The following is a 20,211-nucleotide window of genomic DNA, read 5'->3' as shown; positions in this document are numbered from 1 at the left end:
GATTTTAGGTCATCCAAAAGGCATTCGCAATGATTTCAATGGACCGTTAAACATCACCTATTCCAATGCGCAAAAACTCGAAACAAGCCAGTTCTCCGGGTTTTTGACTATCCTGCAGCATGATAAACAATTAAGATAGATCAATCAGATCATTAATTACCTAAAACATTGCATCGATTTTGAGAAAACGGTAGATTGAGCCCTCTGTTTACAGCGCCCTTCCAAGTGGCTTGATTTTGCTTCTCACTAAAACAGATACTTTGTTGATCCTTCCACGTATTTGGAAGCGGACAAAAACAAGGTGGTCAAAGAGGGCAGTGCCAACTAGCGGCTAATTTGGGGGAGGTATTAGTTGTGTTGCACTGCCCTTTGTGACATCACAAGCATCTGATTTCTTGCACAGAGTGCTTCCTCACACACTTTATGTAAAAAGGAGATCACACATGTAAGGATAGACTTTGCTCTCTGTGGAACTAATATCCCATTTAAAATAATGAATGCGTGAAAATTGTAAATCTTCCAATTATGTAATCAGGTTCATTTTTTTTTTTTTTTTTTTTTTTTTTAAGGCATTGCGTTGTTGCTTCATGCACCTGCTGCGCACTTACTTAAAGGCCCCGTCACCTTGATCACAGCTCACCGCTGTTTGATGTCTCGCTGCCGCCCTACTTGAATATCTGAGGGATGATTATGAAGCCATCGCCGGCAGGAATAGAACCGTGGCAGTGGGTGAGGGCGGACGTGTCGTCTGACGTGCGACCGGCATCAAAACAAGCCAGCAGAGAGCGCTGTTGCTCTTCTCCTCTGAATTGGCTTTTCGCAGAGATTAAAACGCTTTGCTTTTGTCTATCTAATTTGCACGTGAAGACATCACGGAATAATTTATTGTGCTTAAACTTAGGGGCAATCATAAAAAAAAAAAAAAAACAGTTATATGTATGTCGCTGTACCAGGTATTTATCTGAGTATTGATCTATTTAACGGTGACAGGGGATTTGCAGCAACAGGATACACGCATGCAGGGAAATCAAGAGAGAGGAAGAGTTTAACGCTCTAATGCGTTTCAGTTCTGTCAGAATTTGTTTAATTAGTTTTTTTTTTAGTTTTTTTTTACTTATTTGCTAAATAAGTTGTGATGCCTCTAATAAGACTTTGAAAAACATCTTTTCCTGGTTACTTGAATGTATCATCAAAAACCACTTCGCTTTTTACTCTGTTCTTCTGCATACACAAAGACATGTGAAGGCAGAAAATGACTTTGTTTTGGCCTTGGCATTGTGGCATCGCAAAAGTAACATTTTTAATTACAAAGGGTTTGTGAACACAATGCTAACCTTAACAAGTTAATTCCATGCTTTTTCCTCCCTGACAAAAATTATATAACAACAAAGCTGCCAACAAAGCCAGCAAAATAACTTGTTGAAGCAATACAGTAGCAGTGAAGTTTCATTTCTGGCTCCCCTTTAAAGTTTTATTGCTCAACTGATGCTCAAAAATGGGGCCAATGAATTCTCTGCCAGTGGCTCTCTTCCTCTCTCTCACACACACACACACACACACACACACACAAGCTCACCTTCATCTCAGACTGCAGACCTCACCACCACCAGCACCAGCACCAAGCACCATCGCAGCCTCCCATCCCCTCCCCGCCTCCTCCTCCTCCTCCTACTCCTCCTCTCCTTGTCGGGCAAACACAGTCGACCGGAGCCTCCGCCCCGGCCAATCGGCAGGCAGCATCTCACCTCTGTCATCAGCCCGTGCTGAGGGAAGGGGATTGGCTCGTGTGATATGAGCTCGGGAAGGCGGATGAAATGCCAGGTTCGCTCAGCCTCTGGGGACGACGGGGCTGCCTCATAATGGGAAGCAGCGTTCGCTCTGCTCGGGGGCAATAACATCTAACTCCGCGGCGTTGGGAAAACACACACACACACACACACACAGCACACACACAGACACACACGGCGGCTCCACCTATTTTTCTCCCCTGCCTGCCGCTCCGTCGTCCACCTTCATGTGGAGAATGAGGCTGCTGGCGCTCTCTCCACTCTTCTCATCACCCCCTCTTCTGTGGAACAGGTTGATCCTTTGAACCTTTTTGTGCCTTTTTTTTTTTTTTTTTTGCTTTTTTTTTCTTCTCCTTTTTCCTTTTTTTTTGTCCTCCGGAAACTCACTCCTCCATGTACGACAACTTGTACCTGCATGGATTTGAAGACTCGGAGGCGGTGAGTGAAAGATGCACCTGCAGACCTTCTAACCATCCACCCTCCTCCTCCTCCTCCTCTACCACCTCCTCTTTTCATCAACACCCACAGAACGCGATGAGACTGGAGTGGGCTGACCGCGAGAGAACACTTGGGGGGAGTCGGAGGAGGCTGGGGGAAGGGTGTGCACGTGTGTGTGTGTGTGTGTGTGTGTGTGTGTGTGTGTGTGTGTTGGGGCGTATGCACACTCCTCGCTCAACCCGCTGCACAGTTTCCTCCTCGGATGACGGCTCTGCTCCCGTCTGGATGGAGCATCTGCAGATAGAGGCAGCGCTCCCTCCTCATCTCTCTGTGTTGGTATATGGATGGATGGATAGATGGATGTATAGATGGATAGATGGATAGATGGATGGCCAGTGTTCATGCATGCGTGTGTGCATGCGGGCCAATTATTTTGTCTTGTTGCTTTCCGCTCACCACCCCCTGCTGCCGTTATCCTCGCACGCGGTCCAGCTGATGCGCTGATGCGCTGTTGCGCCCAATTGCAGCATCTTTTACTCACCCAATATGTGAACGTGCACACGGCAAGAAAAATCCTCGCCTCATCCTTCTTGGTGCTGCACAACTGCGTTTAGTACAAGCGGGGCCTGCTATTGTTATCGATCCTTTCGATAAAAATGTGTCGGGGGGGAGGAGGCGGAAAACTGCTTACAAAAGCAACAAGCGTCAGGGCTGCTGCTGCTGCTGCTGCTGCTGCAGCTGCTGCTGTGCACAGACGGGAGGAGGAGGGATTCCCACCGAGCCTCCGTCAGCACCTTCCTGTCGCTCCCTGGGTTTCCTCCCGGTGAAGCGTCTGTTGTGATGCAATTTTCTTTACTTTACTTTCTTTTCTTAACAATCATCTCTCATCTCCAGTCTGTCAACCAATTCCCCAAATTTGAGAAGAGTGAATCCGTGTCTTTCTTTGCCTGTTACATTTTTCAGTGTGCAACGTTCAGGAAGTGATCGCCTTGTGATGTCACAGTACCACTCCCAGCTTGGCCACAGCACCTCCAGCCAGGTGTTTTTCGCTCCTGCCCGCTGAGTCCACCTTCTTTTTGTTCTCTTCAAAACATGCAGAAGGGTTCGAAAAAGGATCAGTTTTAGCCGGAGGCTGCAAACAGAGGGCTAAACACGCTATTTCCTTGAGCTCTTGATAGCTTTTGGATGAGATGTCATGTGTGGCAGCTTGGTCCCCGAAACTAAACCTGCGAACACTTGACAGGGACACGCGGGAGCTACAAAAGCAAGTGACTATTCTCTGTGAAAACATTTTTTTTGCAAATTAACAACTGACGCCGCGTTAGTTTGACTTCACTTCAGAGGTTCGACCTCGGAGGTGTAGCCTCTGCGAGCTATTTTCATCGCAAGTGCATGCGTCACCCAAAAAACAAACACATAAACAAAAAAAGAAATCAACTTGCGGTCTGCAGGCAGGAGTCCCATGTCACGGTGAGGGCGGTGCTGGCAGCGCTACAAAAGGGTGTCTGCGTCTTGTGGTTTCGCTCGCAGCACTTTCCCGTCGGCGTCTCATCTTTTTCGGCGAACACGTGAGCGGCAACAGGCACGGAAGCAAATCCATTTGCTGCATCACGGAGCCTTAATGACATGCAGACGAGCTTGTGTGACTCATTTCCAGCTTCGATATGAATGTTTTATGAGCTCCCCGGGGACATTTGCTGGCACAATGACACTCACCATAGTGTTTTTTTCTGATCTCGTGTGGTGAGAGGATGACTGGTCTGCGATCGGCGCTTCAAACGTGGGGCGTTTCCTTGAAAGTCCAGCAAATCAGGTTTACCTCCTGGCTTTGCTGAGTGAAATGTGTCTTCCTTAAATAGTGGAATTCACAAAACAGTAGGCCCATTGTTGTACTGTTTATGATGCGATGCGTGACTCACCTTTTGCAAGCGCAGTTAGCTAACATTAAAAGCCAAGGCCGGGCCGACGAGTTTTTGAACAGCAACTGTCATAACGTTTGCTTTCTACTTTTTTTTTTTTAAATTTGGTTTATTGCTGTAAAAGAACTTTATTCTTCACTGGTCTTTTCATCCTGGGGTGCAGCGGGGCTGCCCTGTGCAACCAGCAACCCAGCACCTCTTAAGATCTCTGGAAGTGTGCATATTTAGATCATTAAATCCGTTTACAGCCTCCTGCTAAAACTCTGGTTTAGCAGGAGGCTAAACCAGATTTTGCTTCCTGTAGGTCTGACTTAGCTTCCTGTTGAAACTGACGCTGTTGTTTGGAAAGAGACAAAAACATATGTGGCCTCAGACGGAGGAACAACCACGTGCCAGGGAAAGGCGTCAGAGCCCCTTGTGACATCACAAAGGTTTTAGCTTCCTGCTAAAACATTGGTTTAGCAGGAGGCTAAACCAAATTTAGCTTCCTGTAGCTCTGATTTAGCTTCCTGTTGAAACTGACGTTATTGTTTGGAAAGAGACAAAAACATGTGTGGCCTCAGACGGAGGAACAACCACGTGGCAGGGAAAGGCGTCAGAGCCCTTTGTGACACCACAAAGGTTTTAGCCTCCTGCTAAACCAGATTTAGCTTCCTGTAACTCTGATTTAGCTTCCTGTTGAAACTGACGCTGTTATTTGTGAAGAGACAAAAACAAATGTGGCCTCAGAGGGAGGAACAACCTCGTGGCAGGGAAAGGCGTCAGAGCCCTTTGTGACATCACAATGGTTTTAGCGTAAAGCATAAGCATTTGAACTTTTTGTTTAATAATGATGACATAATTCTATACATGATGAAAACGCTGATTTCCTAACCTAATAGGAGTGTTTCAGCACACTTCTTGAGAAGCATAGCGAGTCCACTGTCATGACGGAGACACGCATCATCACCGTCATCATTAGGAAATGTCTGCAAACTTCATTTTGCATTGCAAGGGACCCCCGAGCTTCATAAACACACTCAGCGTCAGTCTGGGGTGTAAATCAGTCGCGTCAAACGAGAGCGTAGTCGTTTCCACTTGTGCCACCCTGTCGTCGGTGGATATTAACAGAAGCAGAATGCTTTTAGTCCCCCCGTCTGGGCGCGATAGGGACGGAGGTCAGCGCAGGAAGAGGGATGGAGATGAGGCCGTGGCGTCTGGAGAGATAAGGCCCGAGTGTGGCGTGATGAACTCAAGACCGGCCACTTGACACGCGCAGATAATAACCTCACAAACAAGTCATTGTCTGCGCGTGTGTGTGTGGGTGTGTGCCTGTGTGTGTTTGTGTGTAATGATAGTCATTTGCAGAAAGTGCTTTGTGCCCCTGATTGCCTGCTATCGTGATGAGGTGAATATCATCATCTTTTGTCATTTGACCACAAACAGTTAGAGGAAGTGGGGAATCGTGAGAGCACAAGTGACAGCATTGAAAGTTTTGTAACACGGTTTTAGATGAGGAAACTGACCGGGTTTTAAAAAGTCATTGTAATGCTTATTTTTAGCAGCTCGGTCGACAAATGGAACATTTGGTAAAAATGATGGATCTATTTCACATGTTCATCTGGGACAGTCCAGACAAAACATTCTGAAAAAAAGGGGGTGATTGAATGAACGTTCTGTGTTCATTTCTCATTTGTCTGCGTCTGTGGTTTTCAGCGGCATTTGATCAGTTCTTCGCTGCCAAGGCTGACTGAAAACACTTCATACGGAGCTTGGCAAGCTGGATAATTGAGAACTGTTTTGAAATCTTTTGCGGTGCAGATGCCTTGCAACTTTTGTCGAATGTGAAGAACAAGAAAAAGTTGCAAGTTTGGTGTGAAACTCGTTTTAGCGAGGATCCGCCGGCCAAATTTGCCAGGTTTGTTTTAAACTGGACAGCAGTGTTTTTGGGATTACTCCATAAAAGTAATGCAACTACTGATTACTTGTTAATAAAGTAATCTAATTACTTCTTTGATTACTTTGTTTAATAAGTACGAATTACTAATTACTTTAGCTAAAAAAAAAGAAAAAGCAACAGTTGCTCAGTGCTTTGGAGTGAACTTTATTAAAGTGCATGTTTTTGGAATTCCAAATATTGTTCTCTGACCACAAAATTGACATTTCACAGAATAAACTCGTACAGCACTGGTGCCTTTTGCACCGTCCATATTGTTAAAAATAATTAGAATATTTTGGAAAAGTAACAAAATCATTACTTGATAAAGTAATTGTGATATAATTACCAGTTTTGCCACAGTAATGTAGTTACATTACTCCGTTACTCAAAGAGTCTTTTAATTACAGTAGTGGATTACTTCGTAATAGATGACTCGCCAACACTGCTGGACAGACGCGTGGCTGTAATTGTCCTCCACTGACCTGCAGGCCACGCTCTGCCTGCCAAAGCTGCAGCTCTGAATTGTTACTCATAAATTCAGAGAATGAGACCCTCACGTTACTCACTGGGAGAAAAGATCAAGTTCAACCCGAGTGCTTTGCCAACATGGCAGCGCGCCAGTTCCATTCACTTCAACGTTTCAAAGCATATGCTCCCCCTCACCGACTCAAAAACAAAAATAGTCTCCTCTTTCCACTGGAACATAAAGCAGGTGTCGGTCCACTGTGGCCAGTGGTCTAAGGCTTTCATTTATTCCTTCCACTCCACTCCCACCGTTATAGATTTTATTTGTAATGAGGCAGTAAATAACAGTTTTATTTCTATCAAGGGAAGACTCCCATGGCTGTGAGTGGATCATTAGCGGAGGCGCCTGGAAGGCCTGGACACGACCATTAATCCTTATGGTCCGGCCCGGCCGGCAGCTTGATTTCAAAGACTTACTGCAGTACAAATCCTCCGTTGCACATTTAGTCATTTATTTACCTTAAATCATTGAAGTGGCGTGACAGTAGGTTCTCACACGCTCAATATTGTAAGTTGTCAAGATTTTTTATGATCTCTGAACGAGAAAATAGGCTTTGTGTCCTTTTAAATTTTTTCCACCGAAAGGTCAAAAGGTTAAAGGGGCATTTGCAGAGAAAAAGACAACATTGATTCAACCTGGATGTCACCGCTGGCGGTCAAGAGGGTGAAGAAATGATACAACAAAAATATATATATTTAATGAAATTAACTACTGTTACACTCATAGTAGATTTTAAAAAGCTGATACAGATTATTTTGTCACACAAAAGTGCAAAAGTCTACAAAATGCTTTTGAGGAAGTATTTTTTGATTTTTTTTTTTTTTTTAACTTGTTACTGCCTTTTTGTTTGACCTTGTCCTTATTGATATTATGGCAGCAGAGGGGGTTTGATATTACAAACTACCACCAAGGGGCAGTCAAGATGCTTTGGCTTTAAGTCAGAAGAGCTCCTCCACATGTAGTTGTCGTAACTCAGAGACTAAGGTGAAGTCCACACGCGCTGCAGATAATTAACTATCCGTGGCGCTCAAGTGAAGTGATCTCATTTGAAATTCACATTTCCTCAATCAAATGAAATATCATAAAACGTCATCTTATGGTGTCGTAAAGAAAACATTGATACCTTTATGATTTCTCACCCTTATTTTTCCTCCATTCTGAACTTGGGAGAAACTTGAGTTGTAAACAACAGTCCAAGTGTACCTTTTCCATTATCTCCAGAGGTTTTTGGATAAATTAATTGCACAATCTCCAACTACACTAGACGCCCCTTGTGAAAAGCAAAGATGTTAAACTGGCTCTACTGCTGGGCCTTTAACTATAAGTCTTCTCCAATTGTGTCAGGAAAACAAATTTGTAGTCCTGTGGTGAACCGTACCGAGCCAAATGTCTTGCGGCGGCGCTGTCGTGTGCGCTGGCAGCGCTCCTACCGGTTGCATTTCACGATGTCGAAGCTGTCGGGCTGAGCGTAACCTGCAAATGGAGGTGGACACAAAGGAGGCGGGATATCAGATTTCAGGTGGAGACTCGCATCGGAGTGCCACACGCTGCAGTTACGCAACAAACAGTAACGCAATACTGAGTGGAGGGAGAGGAGGTATGAAAAGATGTGGCCCGACCTGTCCTATAGTCAACACAACAATATGCTGCGAGGCCTTTGTCAGCTACTCCAATGAGCTTTGTTGCGTGACTGTGGATGGAGGGATTGGACAAAGATTCTGCAAGGCTTCCCGTCGGTTAGAGGGGCAATGACTGACGCCCGTCACCTGCCCGTGAGACTCTGAGTCATTTAACTAAGCTCTGTCAGGGTCAGTTAGGAGTCGAGAAAAGAATGCCGTGTTTTTATTAAGGCTGTCAGCGTCATTAGTTAAATACAATCCATAACGCGCGATTGTCGTGGCCGTGCTTCCACATCCGGTGTGAACCCAGCGTAAACCTTTTGTCCCTTTCACTAACCCGTAGTCGGCCCCTCTGGCTGATTTCTGGTAATAAATGCTATACATTATGGGGTTAAAACTGCCTTGAAATGCAACAGAAGAATTTCACACGTGCAATTCAAACCACGATTAATCACAGTTAGCTATGAAGATTCTGTGATTAATCGCAATTGAAAAAAATTAATCGTTTGACAGTCCTAGTTTTTAGACATTCTTTGGTCTTTGGTCCAGTGATGTCTATATCTTTACCTGTTGACAAAAACTTTTTGACATGGATCTGCTGGAGGTTTGACGAGTCGCAAGGTTATTGAAACCAGCCCGCAATTCCCACATAACAGATGAAGCGGAATCTGCAACTCCAACACAGTCCATTTGTTTTACATATGACAGACGGAGCAGGAGAAGAATACATGTACAGCAACGAGGTAGCACAACAAAAATGTTGAAAGGATGGTGACTTAGAAATGCATTAATCATTCGCAACATTGTTAATGATATCATTGATAAATGGAGACGTTCCAGAAGTGCATGCAGGAAGTTGTGCCACCCTCACAAGTCACCTGGTGCACAACAGGAAAGTTATGAATATATTAAAATTCTTGAGCAGATCTTACACCCAGATGCAGGCCGCTGTCAACGGGAGGCAGCGTCGATGTGCGCGCGTCATGCACACACGTGCCCGTGACATATAGATTTGTTGACAACTTTTTTTTAAGCCAGTACTTGTTGGCCCGGTTTGTTGCGTGCGGCGGCGGTTGACAGCTTGAACGGCGCCTTTTGTCGTCTACGTCGAGGGGAAGCAATGGAAAGTGACAGACAAAGGCACGTTTGTGCAGCGTGACAGATGGAGTCGGACGCACTGGCAAACAAAGAGGGCCTACAAATGGCTGCGGAGAGATGGATTGTGAAGGATGTGGCGAGCGGGGGGGGGGGGGGCAGGGGAGGGATACTGTAGCGGCGGCAGCCACGCTCGCTCTCTCATCTCTCAGGCCTTTCCTCTCATTTAATTGCTGCCGACAGACTGACAGAAGTCCCCGGGTCTGTGTGGCGTGGAAGGGGGAGCGCGGCAAAAATGATGAATGATTCCTGAATTCAGATTTTATTTTAAATTTCAAAACTCATCAGAGCCCAGCGTTTGTGTAAATGAATAATTCAAATTGAGTGAAAGGGAAAAAAATGGAAGCTGATGGCCGAGCCATTGAGCCACTTAGCAACGGCTCAGCGCGTGCTGCTAACTGTGTTTTAGCGTTTCACCACATTTCTACCATTGTCAGTCACAAGCAGTGTTGGCGAGTAATCTATTACAAGGTAATCCGCTACTGTAATTAAACTACTTTTTAAGTAACAGAGTAAAATAAGGGGATTACTGTGGCAAAAATGGTAATTATATCATAATTACTTTGTCAAGCAATGATTTCAGAAAATCACTTTTCTTCTTATCTCTATTTCTTATTATCCACAAAAATGTAGAAATAACCGAAACAATGACGTCGCCGATTGATGATGCAGCCGTGCATGCAACGTCATTGATGTGCGACTATGCACCAAAGCAAGCATAGCAGCAGCAAAAGGAAACATTATTTTGAGTTCATCTCGTCTAAATCAAAGAATATCGTGGTTTGTTGTACGTTATGTGCAGGAAACAAGATGTTCCCAACTGTTACTTTATCTTTTTTAAACTAAAGTAATTTGTCATTGACTACTTATGAAACAAAGTAGTTAAAGAAGTAATTAGATTACTTTCCAAGGATTTTTTCAATTGGATTTTTTTTATGGAGTAATCCCAACGACACTGGTCACAAGTAAATCAAAAGCAACTTTTCCACCGAAGAAAGTGTTTTGTTTTTTTTTATCACAAAAGTTACTTTTGCAGCATCTCCGACTCCCCCTCTTGTTTCTTACTCGTGTCCTTGTGCGGCTTTCAAGGTGCTGCTAGCGGCGGCAGATGCTTCCTTCCAGCTTTTGTAGCCAATCAGCTTAAGGCGAAGGCTGCTCGGTTTCTCCGGCGGTAAGGCTGGAGATTGAAGAGTGATAACCCTTCGCATTAGAGGCCGGCGAGATGGATGTGTGATGTTTCTGTGATGAAATCGTCAGCATCTCGCTGCCGTGCCGGGGGTTAGAAACCTGCGGGGGCCAATAAACATGATTGTCTCTCAGTCTTCACCCTCTTAATCTGAAAACACCACCCGGCTTTGACAGACCTGCTGCAACAGCGGCGTCCGCTCTTTTCTCATTAGCAGCGGCCGTTGTGTAAAAGTTGTAATAGTTCTAATTCTTGTTTTTTTTCAGAGAAGCTCAGAGCTGTCGCTCCTCGCGCGCTGATATTTCAAGGCAGATGGAAAGCAGGGCGCGCCGTCGGCTTCGCCTCTCGTCCCTTTTTGCGGCATACAAATGGAAGCAAAACAGGAAATAATTAATCATGCACTAAGCCGCGGACCCCCGTGGCCCACACAGATCCACTCTTTCAGCGCCGCGGTTGAAGGTGGTGGTAGATATTCTGCCTTGCAGTTTTCTTCCTTCTCTCAATAACAATGAGCCTGTGTTAAATGTCAGATCCTATTCACAGGCTCTCGTTCATATTCCTCTGGTTGGATCAAACAGTTGGACGTTTTAACAGCATCACGCACACCGTGAAAAACCTTCAGCCCGTCACCGAGATTGCCGAGTTATACAAGGGACACGACCGGCTTCGCTGCATCCGCACGGCTTATTTTAGACGACAGAGCTCTGCAGCAGAGCCCGCAGTCGAAGCCTGCTCGCCCAGCACGGCAGCGCACAAATCCACTGGTCAGCCAAAGGTGACGTCCTCTGAGCCAAGATCTGCCCATTAGACATACGGCATCGCCGCGTGAAACAGGAGGCGAGCAAACTGTCAGGCGGCACCAACGGAGCCCTCAGGGGTGAATGGCGCCAAACAGCAATCCACTCCGGCTTGCTAACCGTCTGCATGTACATTCCACACTTACACCAAGCTCTCACCCGCGATAAAAAAAAGAATTGAAATCTTCCATATCTCTGTCGTTTACGTATTTTTGGGGGTTGACGGGTTGATTGAAAACAAGGGATTGTAAAGCTGGGAAAACGGGGGCGGGGTGGGGAGTAATTTTGCACCTCGGTCGGGTGAAATTACCACATTGTGTCTCTTCCTGTAGTATTAGCAGCGTATTGTTCACCCTATTCCCCCCCCAGGGTATCTAATCCTATTTCTAAAAATAAAAGCGTCTTTCTGAACCTCTCCTCTGTTGCCGGATGCTCATCTTTAATCTGTCACCCTTTGATCCCCAATGTGTCACAGCGACACACACACACACACACACACACACACACACACACACACACACACCTCCCCGTGCTCCCATTTTGGTTTCTTGTTCTCTGTGCTTTGAACACTGACATGTATTCATTCACGAATCATACCAATGTTGCCCGTGAAGCCGTCATCATTTTTCAAAATCTTGTTTCATTTCATACTGTCAAACGATTGTTATGCAGTCAGTCAGTTCGACCGGGGTAATTGGAAAACCTAATGCAAACATTGTGCCTGGTTCCAAAGTGACCGATTGATGCATTTAAATAGGACTGAACAGAGGATTTGGGGGCTTGAAAACGAAATCATTCTGACTCTCCGGGCAACAGGTCACGCTGGCTTCTTGCCATTTTCTCTCCAGCGGACGCCATCGTGCTACGTTATACAACTCTCCTGATGCCGCGTTGTTTTTTCCAGGGCTCAGCTGATTCCTACACAAGCCGACCGTCCGACTCGGATGTGTCCCTGGAGGAGGAGAAGGAGGGCGGCCGGCAGGAGAGGGAGCAGCAGGCCACGGTTCAGCTGGAGAGGGCCAAGGTCGGTTTTGACTGTAGCCCAAGAGCTGCTATTAGCTCGGACATAAAAGTTGCCAACGCGAGGAACGTCAATTTTCCAGTGCTTGACACAAATGCGAATACGCTTGTTTGCCGCCATCTTGCAGACTAAAACGGTGGCCTTTGCCGTGAGGACCAATGTCAGCTACTGCGGCGCTCTGGACGAGGACGTCCCTGTGGCCGGGACTGCCGTCTCCTTTGATGCCAAGGACTTCCTCCACATCAAAGAGGTGAAATGTGTGTCCGATTGGAGGAGGGGATTGCTTAGCTTTTGATCACAGAGCACAAGCGACGGTCCAACATTTGAGGAATGATTTGATATGTGAGCGACTTTTCCTATTTCCTCACTTTCAATGAAAAATTCAGATTTTATGTGATTTCATGTTCTTTTATATACATTGACAATAGTAAAATAATATATATATATGTATATATATATATATATATATATATATATATATATATATATATATATACACACACACAGTACTATTTTTATTTTGCTCACACAGTACTTACTAAGTTTTCTATTATAATCACACTTAGTTGTGTACTATAAAAAAAAAAAGTAAACACAGCATCATGGTTTATATTTAAGGCCCTTTAAAAAAAAAGCCTATTTTTAGTTTGTTCACACAGAATTTTGCACACTTGGAATTCTTTCAATCACTTTTAATTAGACATTGGAAATGGTTTTCATTTAAAAACTAAGTGTTCCCATACTCATTAAGCACATTGTGACTGATTTTCATGCACCCATAATGATCACAGAGCATTCAAGATCATTTTATTATGTAAAACAGATTATAATGGAGTTCAATGCAGAAATGAGTAATGACCCCAAACTGTTCAACAGTAGTGTCTATATTATTTTAATAGCATTAAATATGTTCATCTGCATGAACCTTTTCAAAACTCCTTAGTTCTTGCACCAAATCCTCCTTCAAATGGTGAGTGACAGCAGTCTCAGGTTGCTCTAACGTCAAACATTCCAAAGGCCGACGAGCATCCTTAATGTTCTCCCTCTATCCAATTTCCTCCGACCTGCAGAAGTTCAACAACGACTGGTGGATCGGCCGCCTGGTGAAGGAAGGCTGTGAAATCGGATTCATCCCGAGTCCTCTGAAGCTGGAGAACATCCGGCTGCAGCAGGAGCAGAAGAGAGGACGCTTCCACGGGTGAGTCGAGGAGAGGGGATGCGACGGGATGAGGTGGGATGTCGGGAGGGGGGGGGAGAGAGTCAGGGATTTGTGCGGTGGGAAGCGCCGGAGGTGAAAGTTATTATCGGCGGCGACGGGGAGCGGACGGAGAAGGCGGCGGGGCTGAAAGGGGATGAGATGAGTCGGTGTGGAGGTGCGGAGGAGAGATCCACTCGAGGGATGAGCGGAGCCTGCCAGGAGGGGGGGGGAATGCTGGCACGCGGGAAGGCATCCGGGTGGGTGAATGCCAAGCTGCGTTTTGTGGTCCAGCCTCTCAGCGGTGCTCATGAATCACTTCAATGACAGACATTTTTTTTCCTCACCTCATCAGATGTTGTGACTTATAAGAGGATTTCAGTGCCGTATGGCGCAAGTTTTTTTTGCCCGAGATCATTTTGTTTCCGTTCCCGGGTTGCGCACATATTATTTTTAAGACAGTTCATGTGGAGACTAAATGTGGTCACCTGACCCTTTGAAGCCGGTGGCGTTTGAAGGTGTCATTCCTGTCTTCTTTCTGTCCGTTTGCCGTGCGTCACTGCAGCAGTAAATCCAGTGGGAATTCCTCCTCCAGCCTGGGAGAAATGGTGTCAGGCACGTTCAAGCCAAACCCCAACTCTGCAGGTCAGTGCCACAGAGAGCCCCGTCCTGTTCACGAGGACAGTTGCTCAGTGTTTGCTGTGCATAAATTATTATTTGTAATACAGAAAGTGTCTACAGTTGACCTGCAGTGACATGATCCATCTTTTTTTTCCCCAGGAAAGCAGAAACAGAAAGTGGTAAGTCCGAATCGCTGTTTAAACTCATCAATCATCATTCTTCAGTACAAAAAGATGGATGAAGCTTCCGGTTGAAAAAAGGAGGCCAACGCGGAAGTGCCAAAAACATGCATTCAACTATTTGGCCAGCAGAGACCACCAAAAATGGTTTCAAATAGACTGGAAATGACTGGCTGTCAAAGGCGCACTGAATTCATACCTTTACGAAGTGATTATGCATTCTGTCGTTTGACCAGCAGGGACCGCCAAAAATGGTTGCAAATAGACTGAAAATGACTGGCTGTCAATACGTAAAAAGGTGCTCTGAATTTATACCTTTCCGAACTGGTTATGCGTTCTATCATTTCGCCAGCAGGGACCACCAAAATGGTTGGAAAAAGACCCAAAAATGACTGGCTGCTAATATGGTTAACATTTTTTTGTTTGTCTAAATCGCTCGTAAAAGTAAATAAAGTAAAATAAAGTTCTGGAGGCCTGATCTCCATTTGTTATTTGGTCTAATTCGGGGTTAAAGTGGCAGTGGCCAAGTGTAGCCACATTACCATTGGGTGCGCCATCGCGAAACTCAAGAAGGCGCTGACCGTGAAATCAATCTCTCTACAGAGCTATGACTCCATCTTACATATACAGCCACCGGTCCCATATCAGAGCCATTCAGAGCATTTATTTTTCATACAGGGTAATTCTAGGCTCTTTATTTTCACTCTCTCGTGGTCACAGTCACAGTCGTTTGTATCCCTCTTGCTGCGCCGCTTCACTTCATATCTCACCGACACCGCTCACTACAAAGTGACGCTTGCTGATATTATGCCGTGACTGTCTTTGCACGTGGGCGCCCCCGACCCGCCTCCAGGCTGAGCACGTCCCCCCGTATGACGTGGTTCCCTCCATGAGGCCGGTGGTCCTGGTGGGGCCTTCCCTCAAAGGTTACGAGGTAGGTAGGACACGCCGAGCTTCTTACTCACTCTAGGTGCTTGCATTATTCACACCAAGCAGCGGCCATGACCGCGTCCCATGAACGGGTTACATTGTGAAATCGGAATTAGAAATGAGAGGTGGCGCGTTAAGACTTCAAAGAAGATGATATTCAAGCATCAATACGCGTCTTCTCTCTGTGTTATCCGTTATGGGACACACCATCTAATGGTCTAATGGAGGTTTTTAATTTCACCCCCACTCTGAACTCCCAAAGAGTCAATGGAGCTGCCCCTCGATTAGCAGTAGCCGCCGAAACCACGGGGCAAACAATAAACGGAGGCCAAGGAGATGGTGGGGAGTGGGAGTCAGTTGTCATGGAGTCACTGTCCTCGCCTCTCGCTCCTGGTGTTACCATGGCAACAACCTTCCAGGGTAAACCGCCATCGGTCTGAAAAAAAAAAAGTGGAACACATTTTGAAATTAGAAACCGGAGCGCGATGCGCCGCGACGTCATGGAGCGGAAAGAGCGACCAAACAGCTTTTAGTGGTGCCGCCACCACCGCCGCCGCCGTTCCCTCGTGATGAGTCGAGAATTATGCGCCGAGCATAATGAACCTCCTATAGAGCCACATGTCTCTGTGTTCATTCCTGCGTGCTTAATGGGAGCGCTGAGCCCGGCGGAGGAAAGCCGCGCTGGCGTTTCTGCTGTTCCTCCACTCCACTCCCGTGAAGGAAGTGACGTCACCCCGCAAGGAGAGAGAGAGAGAATCAAAGGAGCCAGCGAGACTCAACATCGTCGAAGATTAAAGTTATTAAACAGAATGATACGTACGATGTCAATAGAGGCGGAAACCAGCAGGTTTGCACTAAATCTAATTTCCTGTCTGTCTGGAAGAGCGAACCGCTTTCATCATTCCAAAGGTCGCTGGAACAAATCACAGTGACAAAAGTGTTGCTCATTTTAATTCGGCGTGGTGTTGATTCAGACTCTGCAGGCCGTGGGGACGTGTGTGTGTGTGTGTGTGTGTGTGTGTGTGTGTGTGTGTGACAGCTCTCAACAAAGACGACGCCGTTGTCCTTCACTTTTCTTTTGACTTTAAAGACCCCCAGATTCATTGGCGACAAAGTGTTGAGGATTGCCAAGTTCAGATACCGGCCCATTTTGTCGCTTTCGCACTGGCTTTGAATGGCTGCACATTTCGCAGCCAGTGGGTGAGCGAGAGACTATGGACAAGATGCTCGGTCAAGTGTGTAATTCGCGGGCCGCGCTGAATGCACAGCGTCAGAGAATTTATTAACTGTTTACTTCCGCTTGTTCGCTCATTTGGTAAAAATAACAAAACAATATAAATTGATCATATTTTTGCATGTAACAAACCTAAAACTATTTTCTCTGCTGTTTCCCTCCGTGTCCCCCGCCGGATGTTGCCTCGCCGAAATTCGTTGTTGCAGGTGACAGATATGATGCAGAAGGCGCTGTTTGACTTCCTGAAGCACCGCTTCGATGGAAGGTGAGCACAGCAGCAGCAGCAGCAGGAGCAGCAGCAGCAGCATCCGTCACCCCGCTGCCATTTCAGCTCTGAATCTGTATCAGCTCCCCTGAAATTGCTCTTTGTGTTGTTTCAGGATATCCATCACAAGGGTAACAGCTGACATATCGTTGGCCAAGAGGTCAGTACTAAACAACCCCAGTAAGAGGGCCATCATTGAGAGATCCAACACCCGCTCCAGCCTTGGTAAAGCTACAGGAACTGTCCCACTCAATGATGTGCACGTCTTGTCGGTGTCGACCCTTTTTTCTGTGGCGGGACTTTTTTTTTTTTCTTTTTCTTTTGCATGATCACATCTGCTCTGCTCTGTGTCTGCCCGGCTTCTTCATTTCAGCCGAGGTCCAGAGTGAAATCGAGAGGATCTTTGAGCTGGCTAGGTCCCTGCAGCTGGTGGTGCTGGACGCAGACACCATCAACCACCCGGCGCAACTCATCAAGACCTCGTTAGCGCCCATTATCGTCCATGTCAAGGTGTCCTCGCCCAAGGTAGGGTTGAGAGCGTCGAGAGCGGTTCAAGAAATTTTCCATCTGCTTCATCGTGAAGAGTGAAATGTTAAACGCTAATGCTAATTTTTGAATATGAATTCTCATGATTGCTTCAAGAAATTGAGGACAATAGTTGTGCTGTACAAGTTTCCCATTTAAATTAGGGCTATTAACTTTAACACGTTAATCACTATAAGATTAAATACACAGCGCAAAGCGGTATTTTTTTTATTTATTTATTTTTTATCGCAAAGCATTTTGTCCCTTCCATGCACCCGTAGTCAGGTCATGCAGTGTTTTGAAAGAAATTATTATACATAGATCAAAAAGTTTGTTTGGTTCCCAATTAAAACACAAGACAAGAATTGTTTTACATTTACATGGATTTTCAAACTGTCTTGAAATGCAAAGTAACAGAATTAAAAACAAGCAAATCAAATTGCGATTAATCGCGGATAATTATTGAAGGTCAGAGATTAATCTCGATCAGCATCTCGTGTGCAGGGCAAAAAAACCTTGAGAAACAAAAACTCATTTATCTCTAGATGTCTTTAATCTTTTCTGCGGCTGCCTCATTCTCAGAAAGATTCCCCTTTATCTGGCCGCAGGTGTTGCAGCGGCTGATCAAATCAAGAGGAAAATCCCAGAGCAAATACCTGAACGTGCAGCTGGTGGCGGCAGAGAAACTGTCTCAGTGTCCGTCTGTGAGTGAACACGTCTGCTGCGTCATCCACGCGCCGTTAAATGCAATTTGTTGAAAGAAAAAAAAAAAAAACTAAAACAAAACAGCAGCCGTAACCGCCCCTGTCTACTCCGCCTCAGGAGATGTTTGACATCATTCTGGACGAGAACCAGCTGGAGGACGCGTGTGAACACCTGTCGGAGTACCTGGAGGCTTACTGGCGGGCCACACGCACGTCACTCAGCACGCCACTCAACCCGCTGCTGGGACGCAACCTGGGCTCCACCGCACTGTCCCCGTACCCCACTGCTATTCAGGTGAGCTCAGTTTAGCACCTTCTGACTTCGCTTATGGTGACGTTTTACGTGCTTGTTGTGAAAATTTCTTTGGGGTTTCTATTGATGTTTGTGCCGGCTTGGTTTTACACAAGATAGCGACGGCAAGATTATAATGTTTGCTGTACATTTTTGTGCATTTAATTGCCGAGGCCTTCGTTCCTGCTGAAGTTAATACAGCTCACAATACAGCACGACTCAAGAATCCATACAGACTTACGCATTACATAACCTTAATATCGGCCAGATGAGCAACACTTGAGTGCATTTACAACCAATGAGCTCGCTTTCACACTTAAGAATAGGAAACAAAGATCATGGATAATGTCAACGCTTACGAATTAATGGCAATTTTAAAAGATTAGTCAACAAAGTTGACCACCAAATGTTTGCGATGTGAGCTTAAACAAGTTTGTCCAATAAACTGCACATTGACACTGTTTTATATCGGGACAGACGGCAACGAAAATAATCGTTCATTGAACAGGTTATTTGCATTTGTTTTTGAGAAAATGCAACAGCAAGACAACTGAGCATGTTGGTGGCCCTGCTGCAGCTGCTGCACCACTTTATTTACATTATACTCTGCAGGTGATTCAGCAACAAATCTTTACCGTCTCCTTCAGCCATCGTGGTTTTATCGTGCATGATCACAGAGCTTCGAGTTTAGTTAAGTCTCTCAGGTTCTCTGTGCTCTCAGTGTTTATCCAATAATAGGACGCATACACGTCCAGTTCGGCATAAGACCTTTAATCCATGCAGACTCGAAATCTGATTGGCTATCGCAACTGACTGTGTCCATTCACTTACCGCACACGTGGGAGCCTTCTCTGTTTCATTCTGAAGACCTAAGGCAGATTTCATAGAACCTGACAACACAAGCTAGCTGAAATATGATTGGATTAAAAAGTCTCCCATAATATACAACACTGAAAGCAGCGCAACCAAGTGGATCGAATTTGACATGAACAGAACAGACTATGAAGAATAATTTATTTACACTTGTAAAAAAAAAATGCTTTTCTGAGTAACTTTGGGCCACCACTGATCTTTGTACAATAAATTAGACCAGGCATGGGCAAACTACGGCCCGTGGGCCGTATACGGCCCATTAAGTTTTTTAACTCGGCCCGCCTAACTTGAAGAAATTATCGTCAGTAAGTCATAAAATAGCTGCATTTCATCTATTTTTCCTGTGTTTTAAAAGTCATTTCAATAAAGAGCTAAATCCCGTGGAGCTTCAAAGACACATTTGTTCAATTGACATTAAAGCGCATGTTTTCTACATATCCCATGATATATTTTTCCTCCTTTGAGGTGGCTCACAAAACAAACCACTCCATCCATCTGCTGCTGCTGCGGCCCCCTCTGTCATATTTTAGAAGCCATTGTGGCCTCACCAGTCCAAAACTATGCCCACCCCTGAATTAGACCATCTAATTTATAACTGATATGTATGCATCGATGAGTCACTATTTCCTAACTTTTCAAATCAGGCCCAAAGAAACCGAAACAGCAACCACACGATGACGGACCACTCGCCGGTCGATCACAACATCATGCCGGCCGACGAGAACTACCACAACGAGCACACGAGGAAAAACCGCAACCGCCTGTCGTCCGGCTCGCAGCAAAGCCGGGACCACTCGCCGTTGGTGGAGGAGGACTACCAGGACCCCTACCAGGATTCGTACAAGCCTCACCGCAACCGAGGCTCGCCGGGAGGCTACAGCCAGGACTCCAGGCACCGGCTGTGAGCCGGCCTTTTACCGTAATGTAACAAAGAACTGGTGTACTCATTTGGGACCGTAAGAACCTTGTAGCGATGTGTAGTACCTCATCAGCCTTGGACCCCTGCCAAATGAGCATTTGTACCCTA

General features: G+C 45.6%; 1 protein-coding gene across 4 annotated transcripts in view; it reads left to right on the top strand.

Annotated features, from left to right (window-relative positions):
* The window catches only part of cacnb4a (calcium channel, voltage-dependent, beta 4a subunit), a 28,793-nt gene that overhangs the window by 6,812 nt on the left and 1,770 nt on the right, over window positions 1-20,211 (top strand). Inside the window, exons 1-13 of one of the 4 annotated variants that reach the window (XM_076030972.1) lie at window positions 1,752-2,225; window positions 12,250-12,369; window positions 12,494-12,616; window positions 13,437-13,564; window positions 14,130-14,206; window positions 14,342-14,361; window positions 15,215-15,295; window positions 16,732-16,790; window positions 16,906-17,015; window positions 17,164-17,315; window positions 17,924-18,019; window positions 18,138-18,314; window positions 19,829-20,211. The exon at window positions 19,829-20,211 is cut by the window's right edge and continues 1,770 nt beyond it. In XM_076030972.1, the coding sequence (XP_075887087.1) occupies window positions 2,181-2,225; window positions 12,250-12,369; window positions 12,494-12,616; window positions 13,437-13,564; window positions 14,130-14,206; window positions 14,342-14,361; window positions 15,215-15,295; window positions 16,732-16,790; window positions 16,906-17,015; window positions 17,164-17,315; window positions 17,924-18,019; window positions 18,138-18,314; window positions 19,829-20,089 (1,449 nt within the window). In that variant the 5' untranslated portion in view covers window positions 1,752-2,180 and the 3' untranslated portion in view covers window positions 20,090-20,211. Of the gene's footprint in view, window positions 1-1,751; window positions 2,226-12,249; window positions 12,370-12,493; window positions 12,617-13,436; window positions 13,565-14,126; window positions 14,207-14,341; window positions 14,362-15,214; window positions 15,296-16,731; window positions 16,791-16,905; window positions 17,016-17,163; window positions 17,316-17,923; window positions 18,020-18,137; window positions 18,315-19,828 lie in introns of those variants that run through there. The other 3 variants (XM_076030971.1, XM_076030970.1, XM_076030969.1) reach the window with 3 other exon arrangements.

Source organism: Nelusetta ayraudi, unplaced genomic scaffold (genome assembly GCF_046127955.1).
Source record: "Nelusetta ayraudi isolate G7.1 ecotype Tasmania unplaced genomic scaffold, CSIRO-AGI_Nayr_v1 ptg000031l, whole genome shotgun sequence".
NCBI lineage: Eukaryota > Metazoa > Chordata > Actinopteri > Tetraodontiformes > Monacanthidae > Nelusetta > Nelusetta ayraudi.
The sequence above is the reverse complement of the archived record's forward strand: the minus strand, read 5'-3'. Positions and strand labels throughout refer to the sequence as shown.